Source organism: Bubalus kerabau, chromosome 10 (assembly GCF_029407905.1).
Source record: "Bubalus kerabau isolate K-KA32 ecotype Philippines breed swamp buffalo chromosome 10, PCC_UOA_SB_1v2, whole genome shotgun sequence".
In the NCBI taxonomy this organism is placed as follows: domain Eukaryota; kingdom Metazoa; phylum Chordata; class Mammalia; order Artiodactyla; family Bovidae; genus Bubalus; species Bubalus kerabau.
Window position 1 is genome coordinate 40579556 of NC_073633.1, and position 13819 is coordinate 40593374.

The 13819-nt window shown below is 42.9% G+C and overlaps 1 protein-coding gene across 3 annotated transcripts in view; it reads left to right on the top strand.

Annotated features, from left to right (window-relative positions):
- EIF2AK4 (eukaryotic translation initiation factor 2 alpha kinase 4) overlaps nucleotides 1-13819 on the top strand; it is a 98339-nt gene that overhangs the window by 42927 nt on the left and 41593 nt on the right. For all 3 annotated transcript variants that reach the window (XM_055537349.1, XM_055537350.1, XM_055537351.1), the window contains 7 exons: nucleotides 2392-2816; nucleotides 3487-3556; nucleotides 5662-5745; nucleotides 7552-7674; nucleotides 9210-9314; nucleotides 11421-11478; nucleotides 12305-12384. In XM_055537349.1, coding sequence (XP_055393324.1) covers nucleotides 2392-2816; nucleotides 3487-3556; nucleotides 5662-5745; nucleotides 7552-7674; nucleotides 9210-9314; nucleotides 11421-11478; nucleotides 12305-12384 — 945 coding nt within the window. The remainder of the gene's footprint in view (nucleotides 1-2391; nucleotides 2817-3486; nucleotides 3557-5661; nucleotides 5746-7551; nucleotides 7675-9209; nucleotides 9315-11420; nucleotides 11479-12304; nucleotides 12385-13819) is intronic.

Here is a 13819-nt window from a genome sequence, read left to right on the forward strand (position 1 = left end):
CCCTATTTTCAGGTTAAGGTAGGGCTTTCTGCTCGGAGGTCTGGAATTTCATTAGCAATTGGAGCCATTACTGTTCATGCACCTCTGCATTTTAATAAATGAATTCCTAAGAGTTCCAGTGTACCAGGCCCCCACCACAGCCAGTGACTCACAGTGTTACCAGACCAAACTTGGGTCAGCTCACCCACTCTCAGTAGAGCCAATCTACTGACACCAGGATTTAGTGAGGGAAAGTGCAGGCGCCGAGCAAAGAGTAAGGGTAGCTAATGCCCAAGAGACCCAAACTGCTCAATGGATTCCAGGGAAGCAGCTTTCTATTGGCAAGGTGAAAGAACAGTAGAGTGAGTGATCAGTTCATGGTCAGGTCTCTGATAGACATGGTAACAGGGTGGTGTCACAGGACTTAACATCTGAAGTCCTTGGACTCCACCTGGTCTGGGGGGCAACATGCTCATGCTCATCATGCAGTTAGTTTCTTCCATCTGGTGGGGGTTTTAGTATCTGTAAAACAATTCAAGAATGTGCTTCGACACTGTTATCTATGTCCTTCAGGAAAGAACTAAAGATTCTGTGACTGCTCTATGGCTGATTCACTTTTTAAATCATTCCAGTTCCCCTGGCCCAACTACTATTTTTTGGTCACTCTGTGTTCACATTCTTTCAGTCATTATTGAGCAGCCTTTTGTGACTCAGGAGAGACCTGGGAGACTAAAGCTTTTCTACAAACAAGAGGCAGGCTGGGGACATCGTGGCTGATTTATCCCAGGAAGGCCCCTATGGAGCCCTGCGTGGTTACATAGGTGATATGTGTGATATATACTGAGACATAAGGTTGAAAGAGAGTGCCCAAACTTCCCACCATCCTCCTCTCTATTAACATGGCAGTAAAAGGGCTGTCATTTTTGGAGTGCACATTCCCTACATGAGGCTTGTGGTAGGTGGCTCACAAACCTTGTCTTTTAATCTTGTGATGTTCTTATAGAATAGGTATTATCCCATTTCCCAGATGAGGGAACTGAGGCTCAAAGAAGTTATTTCATTTGCCTGAGGTTACATGCATCACTAAGAGATATCAACCAGCATTCAGACTGATCTGTTTTACTAAAAAACATCTTTTGTACCACTGTTTTCATACCCCCAAAAAAGATAATCTGAAACTCATTTTTATAGTGTTCCTTTCTCATTCCTAAAAGTAGTTTTGGTATAGAAATTGAAGCCCATGAGCCAAGCAAGAGAATGATGCTATCTTTTGTAACCAACTAGTTTTTCCTTCTGCTATGGGCAAATTGTTAGTTTTTATCACTTTAGTTGACCTGCATGGTTGGGATTGGAATGTTCAGAAACAAAATTTTGAATAAAATTCTTCAGTCAATTCAATTGCGTAGTGAAACTGCCCAGGGTAAGGATGCCTGTATGTAATATACAGAGATTTGCCTTTGAAATGTTTTCTTGTATTTTTCTTTTATTCTTAATTGTATTGTTCTAGTCCCTACATAACATCAATTGTAAATCTTCAATCTAGTAATAAAAATCAATGGGCAGTAAATGTGTTATTGCCAGTTACTTTTATTAATATTTACTGAACACTTTTCTCTGTGAGGCCTTGATACAGGCATTTCACTCACATCACTTCATTTAATCTTCAGTCACCTTTGAGGTAAGGACAGTGGTATAAGTTCCATTTTATAGTTTAAAAAAATGAGTTTCAAGGCAATTGTCATTTGCCCAAATTCTTTATAAGCTGATGTTTAGAATTTGCATGCAGGTCTGTTAAACTATTGGGAGTTTACTTTGTGTTTAGTGACTTTAAGTGTAAAAAAAAAAAATATTGGAAAGAAACTAAAATCAACTTCTAAAACTTTATACTGAGTTTATAAAATAATTTTTTAAAAACAAAGTTGGAAAAGCAACAAGGCTTACTTGGAAATGTAGATAGCAGATGTGATATTGGCAAGGCAGGGATGTAATTGTGAATAAATTAAAATGAAGATTATGAATTCCCGAGTGGTCCAGTGGTTAGGACTCCATGCTTCTACTGCAGTGGGTATGTGTTCCATCCCTGGTGCCATGACTCCTGCCTGCCATGGTGTGCGCCAGCCCCTTCCCCCCCCAAAAAAGGCTAATATGGTAAAATGGATATTATGTTTTTCCTCAGAGTCTCCTAGCAAGCTAAATATATCTAGCTTGGGGTGAGATGTTTTCTAAGTTTTTGGCAGTCACAACTTTGTTCAGCCTAAGAGCTTCAGATGTGTGGTCCTCGACTGTAGCTGTGGATTCTGGCTAAGGGGTTCCCCTTGGGAGGGGCGGGCGGGTGCAGTAGGAATGCCAATCCATGTGCGGTTCCGAGTGGCTGACCTGCTGGACCCCTCTTCCTTCCCTTCCGCGCGGCAGGTGCAGAACAAGCTGGACGGCTGCTGCTATGCGGTGAAGCGCATCCCCATCAACCCGGCCAGCAGGCACTTCCGCAGGATCAAGGGCGAGGTGACGCTGCTGTCGCGCCTCCACCATGAGAACATCGTGCGTTACTACAATGCCTGGATCGAGAGACATGAGCGGCCGGCGTGCCCGGCGACTCCACCCCCGAACTCGGGGCCCCAGGCCCAGAACGGGCAAGCCTTAGCCCAGCCAGCGGGCGACAGCGACTCGGACGGCCCGGGCAGCGTGGAGGCGGCCGCGCCGCCGCCTATCCTCAGCAGCTCGGTGGAGTGGAGCACATCCGGCGAGCGCTCGGCCAGCACCCGCTTCCCCGCCGCCGGCCCAGACTCCAGCAGCGACGAAGACGACGAGGAGCAGGGCGTCTTCTCACAGTCCTTCCTGTAAGAGCTCCCCGCGCATCCTGCCTCCCTGCCAGGCCCAGGCAGGGGAAGGGGGGACTAGGTGGGAAATACAGTCCTGTAGACCATGTGGGAATACACGTACATGGAACTTATTTTAGAGAGGAACCAAATTCAGTCCAAAGATTTTTTTTTTTACCACCTGCTATCTTCAAGAGATCTCCAGAATTCAAGTCCTGAAAGAAGGAAAAGTAGAAACGTCTTCCAATTCTTCCTGTTAATACATTTAATAGGATTTTTAAGAGTATTCTTTTTAGCTTCTAACTCTGGAAATAAAGGAACTAATTTGGAGTCTTGATATGGGGCCTACTGCAGTTCTAAAAAGGGTTGCTGCTGCTGCTGCTGCTGAGTCGCTTCAGTCGTGTCCGACTCTGTGTGACCCCATAGACGGCAGCCCACTAGGCTCCTCTGTCCCTGGGATTCTCCAGCAAGAATACTGGAGTAGGTTGCCATTTCCTTCTCCAATTCAGAACCAATAACTAATGGTCCTAAAATAAAGTTTAATTCATCTCAGAATCCATCCTAGTTATTTACATTCGTGGTTTTATTTCATTGTATCTGATTGGATGCAGTTTATTATGACCTCTAGCTATTGAATTATATATAACAGGGAATTTGGTTTCTTTAGTCTTTCTCTAATTCTCTTTTTAAGACCTGCTTCAGATTCTGACAGTGATATCATCTTTGACAATGAAGATGAGAACAGTAAAAGCCAGAATCAGGTAAATATATAAATGGAAGTGATACTATTTTATTCTTCATGGGATGGGGACATAGTAAATGTTTGACGTTATACACCTCAAGTAAAATAGAAAAGCCTTAATCTGACATGCAAATATAGAAACTGTCAATTTAAAAAGCATCATTATTTAAAATATGCTACCCATGTGATTACTTATATGTCTTAATTTATCCACAAAATAAAACATGCCTGCTTTTAGAAGAAGGGAATAAATTGACATGCTGAGTTTTTTGTTTTGCTTTGCTTTTAGTGAAAACCATTTCCTAGAGGACTTGGGGAAACATTATGTGGTTGGGAATGAGGGTTGAATGCAAATTATTTAGGGAAATAAACAGCCTAATTGTGGAGTTATGTGGGTCTCTCTCACATCAGTTAATCTTGATGACTTACTCTCATAAACCATCCTCTAGAACAGTGTTTTAACACTGTAGGTCATGATCCTGTAACAGGTTATAAAATCAGTTTCAAGGATTACAACCAGGTTCATTTTCTTTTCAGTGCTATAGAGAGGAGTATAGAATGCAAAATGCATAACACTGATAAAAGTAAACTGTTCACAGAAATTGTCTCTTATGGTATTGTAAAATACAACATGGTCTGAAAGATTTGAAAGCACTGCTTTAAGCCTTGGACCCCACTCAGTTCTGTGTCTTCCTCCACCCAGGCCAGCAGAGCCCCTCAGTGCTGATGACTTGGAGTTCAGGGTGAGGCTTTGTGATCTCTAGGGCTGTCAGTAGTTGCTAGAGAAAGCTTCTGTAGCTGGGGACTGGATACAGTGACTTTATTACCAAAAATAAAAATAGAGTTACAAGCAGGGTGCATTCACAGTAGATAAAGGTAAGTCTACACATAGACTCTCTTAGATAAGCAGTTAAATTGGTTTGAATGAGGTTTAAATGCATTAGCCAGCGTTTTTTGTAAGTATTTCTCTTTTCTATTAAAATCCCCCTTAAACCCCTGAGGAAGTTTAAGGAATAACAGCATAAGTAGTCTAAGCTAACTGCTTTGGTTTTAGTATTAGTTATGCATTTAATTATTATGGGGGCACCAAATTTACAATTCTGGCTTTGCTCAAGTAAGTGTGATATCCCATGGGACACTCTAATTGATGGGTAGAAGCCTCTAAGAGATTAACAATTTTCTACAGATAATCCCTAGAATAAATAAATGATTCAAGAGTAGAATTTGGAGAATTCCCTGGTGATTCAGTGGTTAGGACTCTGAGCTTTCACTGCTGAGGGGCGTGTTCGATCCCTGGTCAAGAAACTAAGATCCACCTCCACCCACTCCCCCCACAAAAAAAAAGAGTAGAACGTCATTGTTTCCATAACAGGTTATTTTTCCTTTAATAAATAAAACATTGAAAAATGTTTCCACACAAAAAAATGCAAATCAGAACCAGCCAAATACTACCTAATATTTTTTCATACTTGGGGGTAGGAAAGAGTACTATGTCTTTTAGAAGAATAAAGACTTTTTTTTTGAAGGGACATGAGTTAGAAAAATAGCTGTAGGGGACAACCATGTGGAAAAGTGGTGTGGGGGATTGGTCACCCTAAGTGGCAGCTGGGTGGTGGTTCTTTAGTGCTATAGCCAAGGGCAGTGTGCCATTTGGTAACATGATCATATTTAAATTGTTTTAGCTAAAGATGGATTTCTCATCTTCTGTTTCCAAAGTAAGCCTACCAATCAAAGGTGACATTCCAATAAAACTGCAGCTTTAAAATATGAACTGTATACATTCTACCCCTTCTTACCCATAGGAAGATATCGGTGGTAAGAAGGAATTGACTTCGAATCTTCCTGTGGATTGTGCACCTTTAATACCTGTTTCCTGTTGTCCCTTTCAGTGTTCTATACAGTAACAGACCTAAAAACTATGCGTTAGATTCTGGTATTGGCAAAGTTGCCTTTTAAGTGCACTGAGCATCAAAAAGGACAGTGGTTGTTCTGCTCACTGGCCTACCCTCCAAGGCAGCATGATGGCCGGGTATGTGGTAGGGTGGGCATAAACGACTGGTGACAGTAGTCACCTTGTTTCGTTTCAGCCTCGTTTTGAGCTCTCTCATGTTCCTCCTGTGTTAGGATGAAGATTGCAATGGAAAGAACAGTGGTCATGAAAGTGAGCCACCAGCAACCACCGAGGCTGTGCACTACCTCTACATCCAGGTGAGGCCCTGCACACAGCTCAGTGACTCAGCAACTCCCAGCAGTTGCTGGTGAGTAGGTTTTGGGAGATGAGAGTAAGAGAGCGAGCAGAAGAGGGCTCAGCAGCACTGCCAGGGATGAACTGGCCAGAGAGGATTGCAGAATGGAGGCCCTTTCCCTCAGCCTTGAACCCAAACTCTCTGGTACCAGAGCAACAGACAGCATAAGGCAGTGGTTTCCAGTTCTAAGCTCACCTGGATTGTGGAAGTTCACATTCTGGATCCACCAGTCACAGCTAAGGGAGCTCAGGCAAAGTTCTTCAGCATCCTGTGTCCCAGGATGCTGGGACATTTAATCACCTGTAATTTAATTTAATCACTTATAAATTAAATAATAGCAGGTACCTTAATGACTTGTGAGGAATAAACACAGTAATGTGTGTAAAGTAATTAGAACCATACCCAAGGCCACAGGCGCTAGACTGTACACGTACAGAAATTCTGTTTTGTCTAACAAGTTAAATCTGGGCAAGTAAGTTACGAGGCATGTAACATCCTCGTGTGCACAGAAGACACACCAGCCTGGCTTTAGGAAAGCGGCTTGTCCTGGAACCCCTGAGGGATAGGAGAACCAGCTCCAGTGAGGCATTGCTAAAGGTAAGCCTATAGGCTTCGTCCTGCTCCCTCTCCCAAAGGCCACATTCTGGACAGTGGGAGCCTGCCAGCAGAGGGACAGCCACAAACCAAAGAGGAAATCGTGCCTCTGGCCCAAGAGAACAGGACTGTGGGTCATTATTAGTGTTTTCAATCACATCTGCAAGGAGGCAGATCTTTAAATGTGAGATTCAGTACTATGCCAAAGAAGGAACCCTCAGACAAGTGTAATGTTTCAAAAGAGGTTAGTTAGGTGGCTACTTTACAGAAGTTGCAGCTGGTTTTAGGTTTTTCCTAACATAAATCACTCACACTCATGGTAAAATGTTTGTCTCCCAAACTGCTGACTATTGAGTGGCTTCTCCACTCCAGGTACTCTCTGAAGAGTTACAGTGAGGCGGGAGTGTGTAAGAGAGGTGTGTGAAGTGCCAGTACCAGCATGGTGTGGGAGGCAGAGGCCCTCTGGAAGACAAGTCAGAATTTGCAGATGTCATTCTGAGCCTGGAAGGGTATTTCTCTCTTTTAAAATGACATGTTCCTCTCTTTAAAAGCAACAACAAAAAAATCCTTCATGAGAAATCTCAGCTTTGATGCTAGTTTGAAACATACAGTCTAGTTTCATAAATCAAATGCTATATGTTGATCTAGGACTTAAATGACATTGCCTTGTTTTCTGACAGATTAATACAGTCAAGCAGGATGAGATAGAGCCCTTTCTTGAATATTTAGATATTTACAGAGTTTTACTCTAGACTTGAAGGCCGTTGTCATTAATTTAACGTACAAATGAGAGAAGCTAGTGACATCATTGAATTACTAATCAGCCCTTCTTGAAAATATGGGCTTGGAAATGATCTTGTAAAACTAAATAAAATTTTATTTAATTCTGTTTTCGTATTACTTGTGACAAGGCTTTTAAAGTCTTATTTTTTAATAAACAATAATATGAAAAATAAGAATGATTTTGTTGGAATGCTAAGAGTATGCTTCTTCCCCCCAGGTTTTTTTTTTAACACTGTTGGTTTCTTTTTTTAATTAAAAAAAGATAAGCCTTTCCTATAAGTACTTAAAATCTGTGGTACATGTTTTAAAATACAGGATTACACTAATTGCCACTGTTCTCCTTGACTGAAACTCTGTCATCAAATCCTGCCTGGTTCGTTCTTATCTATAGATGGAGTACTGTGAGAAGAGCACTTTACGAGACACCATTGACCAGGGACTGTATCGAGACACCGTCAGGCTCTGGAGGCTTTTCCGAGAGATTCTGGATGGATTGGCTTACATCCATGAGAAAGTAAGCTTGGCACCATTTCACATCTGAAATACTTCACATAAAATTTATAACAAAAGTAAATATGAAACTTGAGAAAAACTGAAATAGAGGGAAAATTATGGGTATTTTGAAATAAATCTATGTTTACAGGAAATAGAACATACCAAAAGGTAAGAAAATAGCATAAAACCTCTCAGTTCAGAGAAAACACTGAAGGATAGGACGGGGGTCAGCAAACCATGGTGCCCACAGGAGCGCTCGCCACTTGTGTTCGTCCTGTGAGCTAAGGACGGCTTTTACAGTTTTCAGTGGTTGTGAAAAAGATCGAAAGAAGGGTAATATCTCATGACGCCTGAAAGCCCTGTGAAGTTGAAGCGTGTGTCCCTTGGTCGCGTTACGCTGCATCCTGGCCGTGACAGCTTATGTGGTGCCTGCGGCTGTGCTTGTGCTGCTGCTGTACAGTTAGGTAGTTGCGGCGGAGCCTGTGTGGCCCATAAAACCTGGAAGATGTACTGTCTGACCCTTTACAGAAAATGTCTGCCAGCCTCTGGGTTAGGTGGAAATACTCGAACAAGTATGGAAGGTGAGGAGGCTTCCCTGAGTGGTTTAGAGAAAGTGAGAGTATGATTGATTCATGCCAAGGTGTGTGATTCTGACTCAGTGCTGCCCTTCCTAGGAACATGGAAAACCAGAAAGTCATCTAGCAAGAGCAGAGATGAGACTGAGAACATAGCTTGCCAGGTGTATAAAATGTCACTTTAAAACTAGAAATTGTCATCACGATGTAAACGCTAATGGACCTAGCTTCAGGATGAAACGCAGCTTACATTTTAAACATGAGATTCTCTAATACATTAGCATAAATATGTTTTTTTCCCCCCTGTGCCTCAAGTTTCTTCAACCTTAAAATGTTTATACTGTACTATATTTATACTAAAAGACCAGGACTCTAATTTACAGACCCACTCCAATACTCTTGCCTGGAAACTCCCATGGACAGAGGAGCCTGGTAGGCTGCAGTCCATGGGGTCGCTAAGAGTTGGACACGAGTGAGCGACTTCCCTTTCACTTTCCACTTTCATGCATTGGAGAAGGAAATGGCAACCAACTCCAGTGTTCTTGCCTGGAGAATCCCAGGGACGGGGGAGCCTGGTGGGCTGCCATCTATGGGGTCGCACAGAGTTGGACATGACTGAAGCGACTTATCAGCAGCAGTTTATAAATAGAGGAAGAAATGAAAAGGGTGTTTGTCTCCCTGACCAGAACAGGAGACATGATGCAGCAGAGAGAAAGATCATTGAAAGTCTGATAGAGCGATGCCGAAGGGAACCGTTTGGATCAGACCTGATCAGGACCACCAGCAGGTTGACTGGGATAGGGTGGCAAAGGCAGTCGGGAGACATTACAGAGGCCAGACAGCCTAGACTAGCATGGTCAGCAGGAGACGGCCTCATCCGATTTTTATCACTAGGTTGTCCTTTAAAATGAGGGAACAGGAATAACATAAGCTATTCTTAGGAAAAAATATTGTTGGTTTCTTTGCTCTCTTCCATCAGGGAATGATTCACCGAGATTTGAAGCCTGTCAACATTTTTTTGGACTCTGATGACCATGTCAAAATAGGTGATTTTGGTTTGGCCACCGACCATCTAGCCTTTGCTGTGAGTATTTTTTTATTCAAGTGTGCCTAAAAACGAACACATGTGCCTTGATTATCCTGTCTTCTAACATTCTCATGAGTTCCCTGAACTCTGCTGTGTGATGCCCAGGACGTATACAAGTCTGAAGGGGTGGCTGCAAATTATCTTGCAGACTTTGAGATTGTGAATATGTTTTACTGAGTGCATTCCACTTGAGAGACAAACAATTATGAGTTTGTGGGTGATGTTTAGGGCAAAGGCACATAATACTTTATGAAATGACTTGGTATTTTGGTCTACCATGCCAGACACTGGGCAAGATGTTTTATACTCCAGGGACTTTTAACTTAAGGAAATAAGACTCAAAAACCATGAAACATCAGGAGAATGAGTTCTAGACAGCACAAGTCAGAAAGTATTAATGTTATTCACAACATTGTAGTTTAACAAACAAAGCTAAAACAATGTGAGTGAAATAGTCATATAAGATTAAAATACTGAAATTTACATATGGTTATGAGGATAAAGAAACACTGTATAGAGAAAAGAGCATTTCAGATGGGCCTGAAAGGACAGGTGGGAGTCCAGTAGGCTGGGATCGAGGGCAGGGCCTGGTGACACCAGAGTCGGGTTCCAGAGAAAAAGAACGGCATAAGCAAAGGCCCTAGGGTAAGCAGACATGACTGTCGAAGGCCAGCCTGTTGTCTGGTTGGTTGAAACAATGAGGGTGTAGGGGAGCCATGAAAGAAGATGGCTTAAGGTTGGGGATTCTTGGAGGTGATTGAATACTAGGGGAAGAATTTTACTTAACATCATGAGCCAGAGCTTAAGGCACCAAAGTCTGTGATAAACACAGTTAATTCTAAGGGTGGTCAGAGGAAGAAATTAATGGTGAGAAGGACCAAAGGGGCTAAATTAGAAGGTGATGTTAGAAGGTACAGAGAGGGAGGGAGTGGAAGGGGGACAGTAAGGACTGGGTCCTGACCAGAATGGCAGCGAATCCAAAGAGTGCTGAGACCAAACAAACGAATTTAATTTGATGTCTCAGCTTTAGTCTACAGACGGTCTATGTCTGTCGGCTTTAGTCTATAGACAGACATTTAGTCTATGTCTGTCAGCCTTTAGTATATAAGGGCCTCCCCTATAAGGGGGCCTTCCCAGGTGGCACAGTGGTAAAGAATCTGCCTGCCAATGCAGAAAATGAGGGAGACGCAAGTTCGATCCCTGGGTGGGGAAGATCCCCTGGAGAAGGAAATGGCAACTCACTCCAGTATCTTGCCTGGGAAATTCCATGGACAAAGGAGCCTGGCAGGCTACAGTCCATGGGGTCGCAAAGAGTCCAACACAACTGAGTGACTGAGCACATGCACGTGAAGTAGGTAAGAGCTCAAGCTCTGGATGCCCGCTGCCCTGGGCTAGAAACCTTGGGTAAGTTATTTAATTCCTAGTATCTTTTCTAAAACATGTGCCTAATGTAAGTACCGAATTCACAGTTGTCACCACAATTAAAATAAGAATCTAGGTGAGCCCTGGAACAGTGCCCAGCTCTGAGAATGTTACAGCTGTTGTTTTCCGTGGCAGTGCTTATACCAGGAATCCATGGAGTGATGACAGAAAAATAGTGATTCGGGCTAATGCAAGACAGCACTGTCACAGATGTAGTGGAGGAGGTGAGGCTCCCTAAGAGGTATTAGCAGCTCTGGAGGGATACATTTGGTGACCAGCCTCTGGGACAGAAGAGTGAAAATTGATCCAGATAAAGTAGTAGCAGTGGGAAAGTTAGAAAGTGAGTTTGTTGTTATTAGTCTTCTTTTACTCTTTCCCCTAAATAGATTCTGTTGTGAAATATGAAAATAAATTAGTTTTGGTAAATTTTAAGGGGTTCTGCCATGAAGGAGGTCTTCATGGCAAGGTGGTGAATTGCCCCTCTCCTTGACCTCATTGGGTTTCCAGTGAGCCCTACATTAGTAGGCTAACTGAACTAAAAAAATCTATAGCTCAGAAAAGCATTATTACAGTTGTTCTGGATTCTTTGTAGTATCTTTTATTCAGTCTTCATTTAGAAGTGATAATCCATTCCTGTGGAATAACATTTTAATTTGATATTTGGCTTACTTATATTTTTAGGCTGACGGCAAACAAGATGACACATCAGGAGATCACTTGATTAAATCAGACCCTTCAGGTAAATCCAGAAACTGTGTATTTAATTCATGTGTTAATAAGCAGTCCACAAAATTTCCTTTTTTCACTTTTTTTTTAACATACAAAAAGCTGTACATATGTAATGTATACAACTTGAGGCCTTTCGAGATACATGCACACTTAGAAAACATCACCATAATCATATCCATCACCTCCAAGTTTCTCCCCATCACCATAATCATATCCATCACCTCCAAGTTTCTCCCCATCACCATAATCCTATCCATCACCTCCAAGTTTCTCCCTGCCCTCTTACTTATTATTACTATCATTACCAATTTTGTGATAAGAATACTTAACAGGACAGTTTTAAATATGCAATACAATATAAAATTTCTCAATTTGAAGCCTGTTTTTCACTTGTAAAGATTTTATTCTAAAGCAAATTATAATTATTCATTAAGTTAACAAAATTATGAACATTCTTTTTTTCCCCTCTTCACTTTATTGATTGTTTTTAAGGACTCTTAAGAAATTAGAGCTTCAATTAGAATAATTTGGTTCTGTGGGCAAGCAGTTATACTGTGACCCCAGGTGGTAGTGGGAGATTACCTCATGACCTGGCCTGTCTGAGATCCTCCTGCCTGACACTACCCCTTTACCACAGCAGAGCCAAGGTATGTGGCCGGCCATCCACGATTTAGGGTTAACAGCTTGGTGAAATGTATGCTGCTTCTTCCTGTGAATAGTGTCAACAGACTGTGTCTCACTCTTAAGAAACTTTTTTTTTTTTTTTTTTAAATAAAAATTTGTCTTATCTCTAAGTCCTGTTATTAGACACCTTTTCCCTGCCTTCTTCCATGTAGGTCATTTGACTGGGATGGTTGGCACTGCTTTATATGTAAGCCCTGAGGTCCAAGGAAGCACCAAATCTGCATACAACCAGGTAAAAAAAGAAGCTTTGGGGGGAAAAGGAAAGATCAAGAGAGAGAGAGAGAGAAAAGAAAGAGTATAAAGATCACAGCACTGGGGGTTCAGTTACCAGCTGAGATAGCAGGAAACATTCATTCACTCAGTCAGTTCAGTTCAGTCACTCAGTCGTGTCCGACTATTTGCAACCCCATGGACTGCAGCATGCCAGGCTTCCCTGTCTATCACCAGCTCCTGGAGTTTGCTCAAACTCATGTCTATCAAGTCGGTGATGCAGTCCAGGCATCTCATCCTCTGTCGTCCCCTTCTTCTCCTGCCTTCAATGTTTCCCAGCATCAGGGTCTTTTCCAGTGAGTTAGTTCTTCGCATCAGGTGGCCAAAGTATTGGAGTTTCAGCTTCAGCATCAGTCCTTCCAATGAACACCCAGGACTGGTTTCCTTTAGGATGGACTGGTTGGATCTCCTTGCTGTCCAAGTCTGTATCATGTATCTGTTGAGTGACTGTTCCAGGTAGGACACGTGATGCCCAAAGACAGCAACTGAAGCTGGCACTCTTGCTGCCAAGGAGCTTACAGTCCTTCTGTCCATCTAAAGAAGATTTGAACTAACTGGCCCTGGGCCAGGCCCTGGGAACACAGGGAACAAGGCAATCAACTAATAAGACATCTTATTCCAGCCTTGAGGGGACTTGTCCACTAATGGATGAACCAAACAAGTAAAAATTCTTAAATCACAAACTATGTAAGAACTAAGAAGAAAAGAAATGGGATCCAGTGACCAGAGGACAATAAGGAGCATCGTCTTTAGGTTGACTGATTACAGAAAGCCTCCCCGAGAGGATGGCTATCCTGATAAAAGGAAAAGAGGGAGAAATCACAAGAGTTGGGGCCTGGAGCTTGGCTCGGAGGGGAGAGGGATAAGCAGAGGAAACAGCACGTCAGAGAGAAGTGTGTTAGCATGGGTGAGAGCTGGCATGGTGTGGTGCTCTTAGGACGGTCACAAAGAAGGTCAGACTGGCTACAGCAAGGTGAGCCACGGGGGCAAGAGGCACAAAGCAAAGCTGGGGGGGAAGCCAGGGTCAGGTGATGCAGGAGGGCCCATGTGGCCATGATAAGGAGTGAGCACAGGCAGCCCTGAAGGATCTTGAGCGAGAGAGTTCATTCCACCTGCTGCCGGACGCCTTGCAGAAATCCAAATGGGGCGGCTGAGCTAGGACTGGAGTGGTGGCAGTAGAGATCAGGTTTGCTGTTTAGTCGCTCAGGCGTGTCCGACTTTTGCAACCCCATGGACTGCAGCACGCCAGGCTTCCCTGTCCTTCACTATCTCCAGAGTTTGCTCAAACTCATGTCGATCGAGTCAGTGATGCCATCCAACGCTCTCGTCCTCTCTCACCTCCTTTTCCTCCTGCCCTCAGTCTTTCTCAGCATCATTATCTTTTCCAATGAATCAAC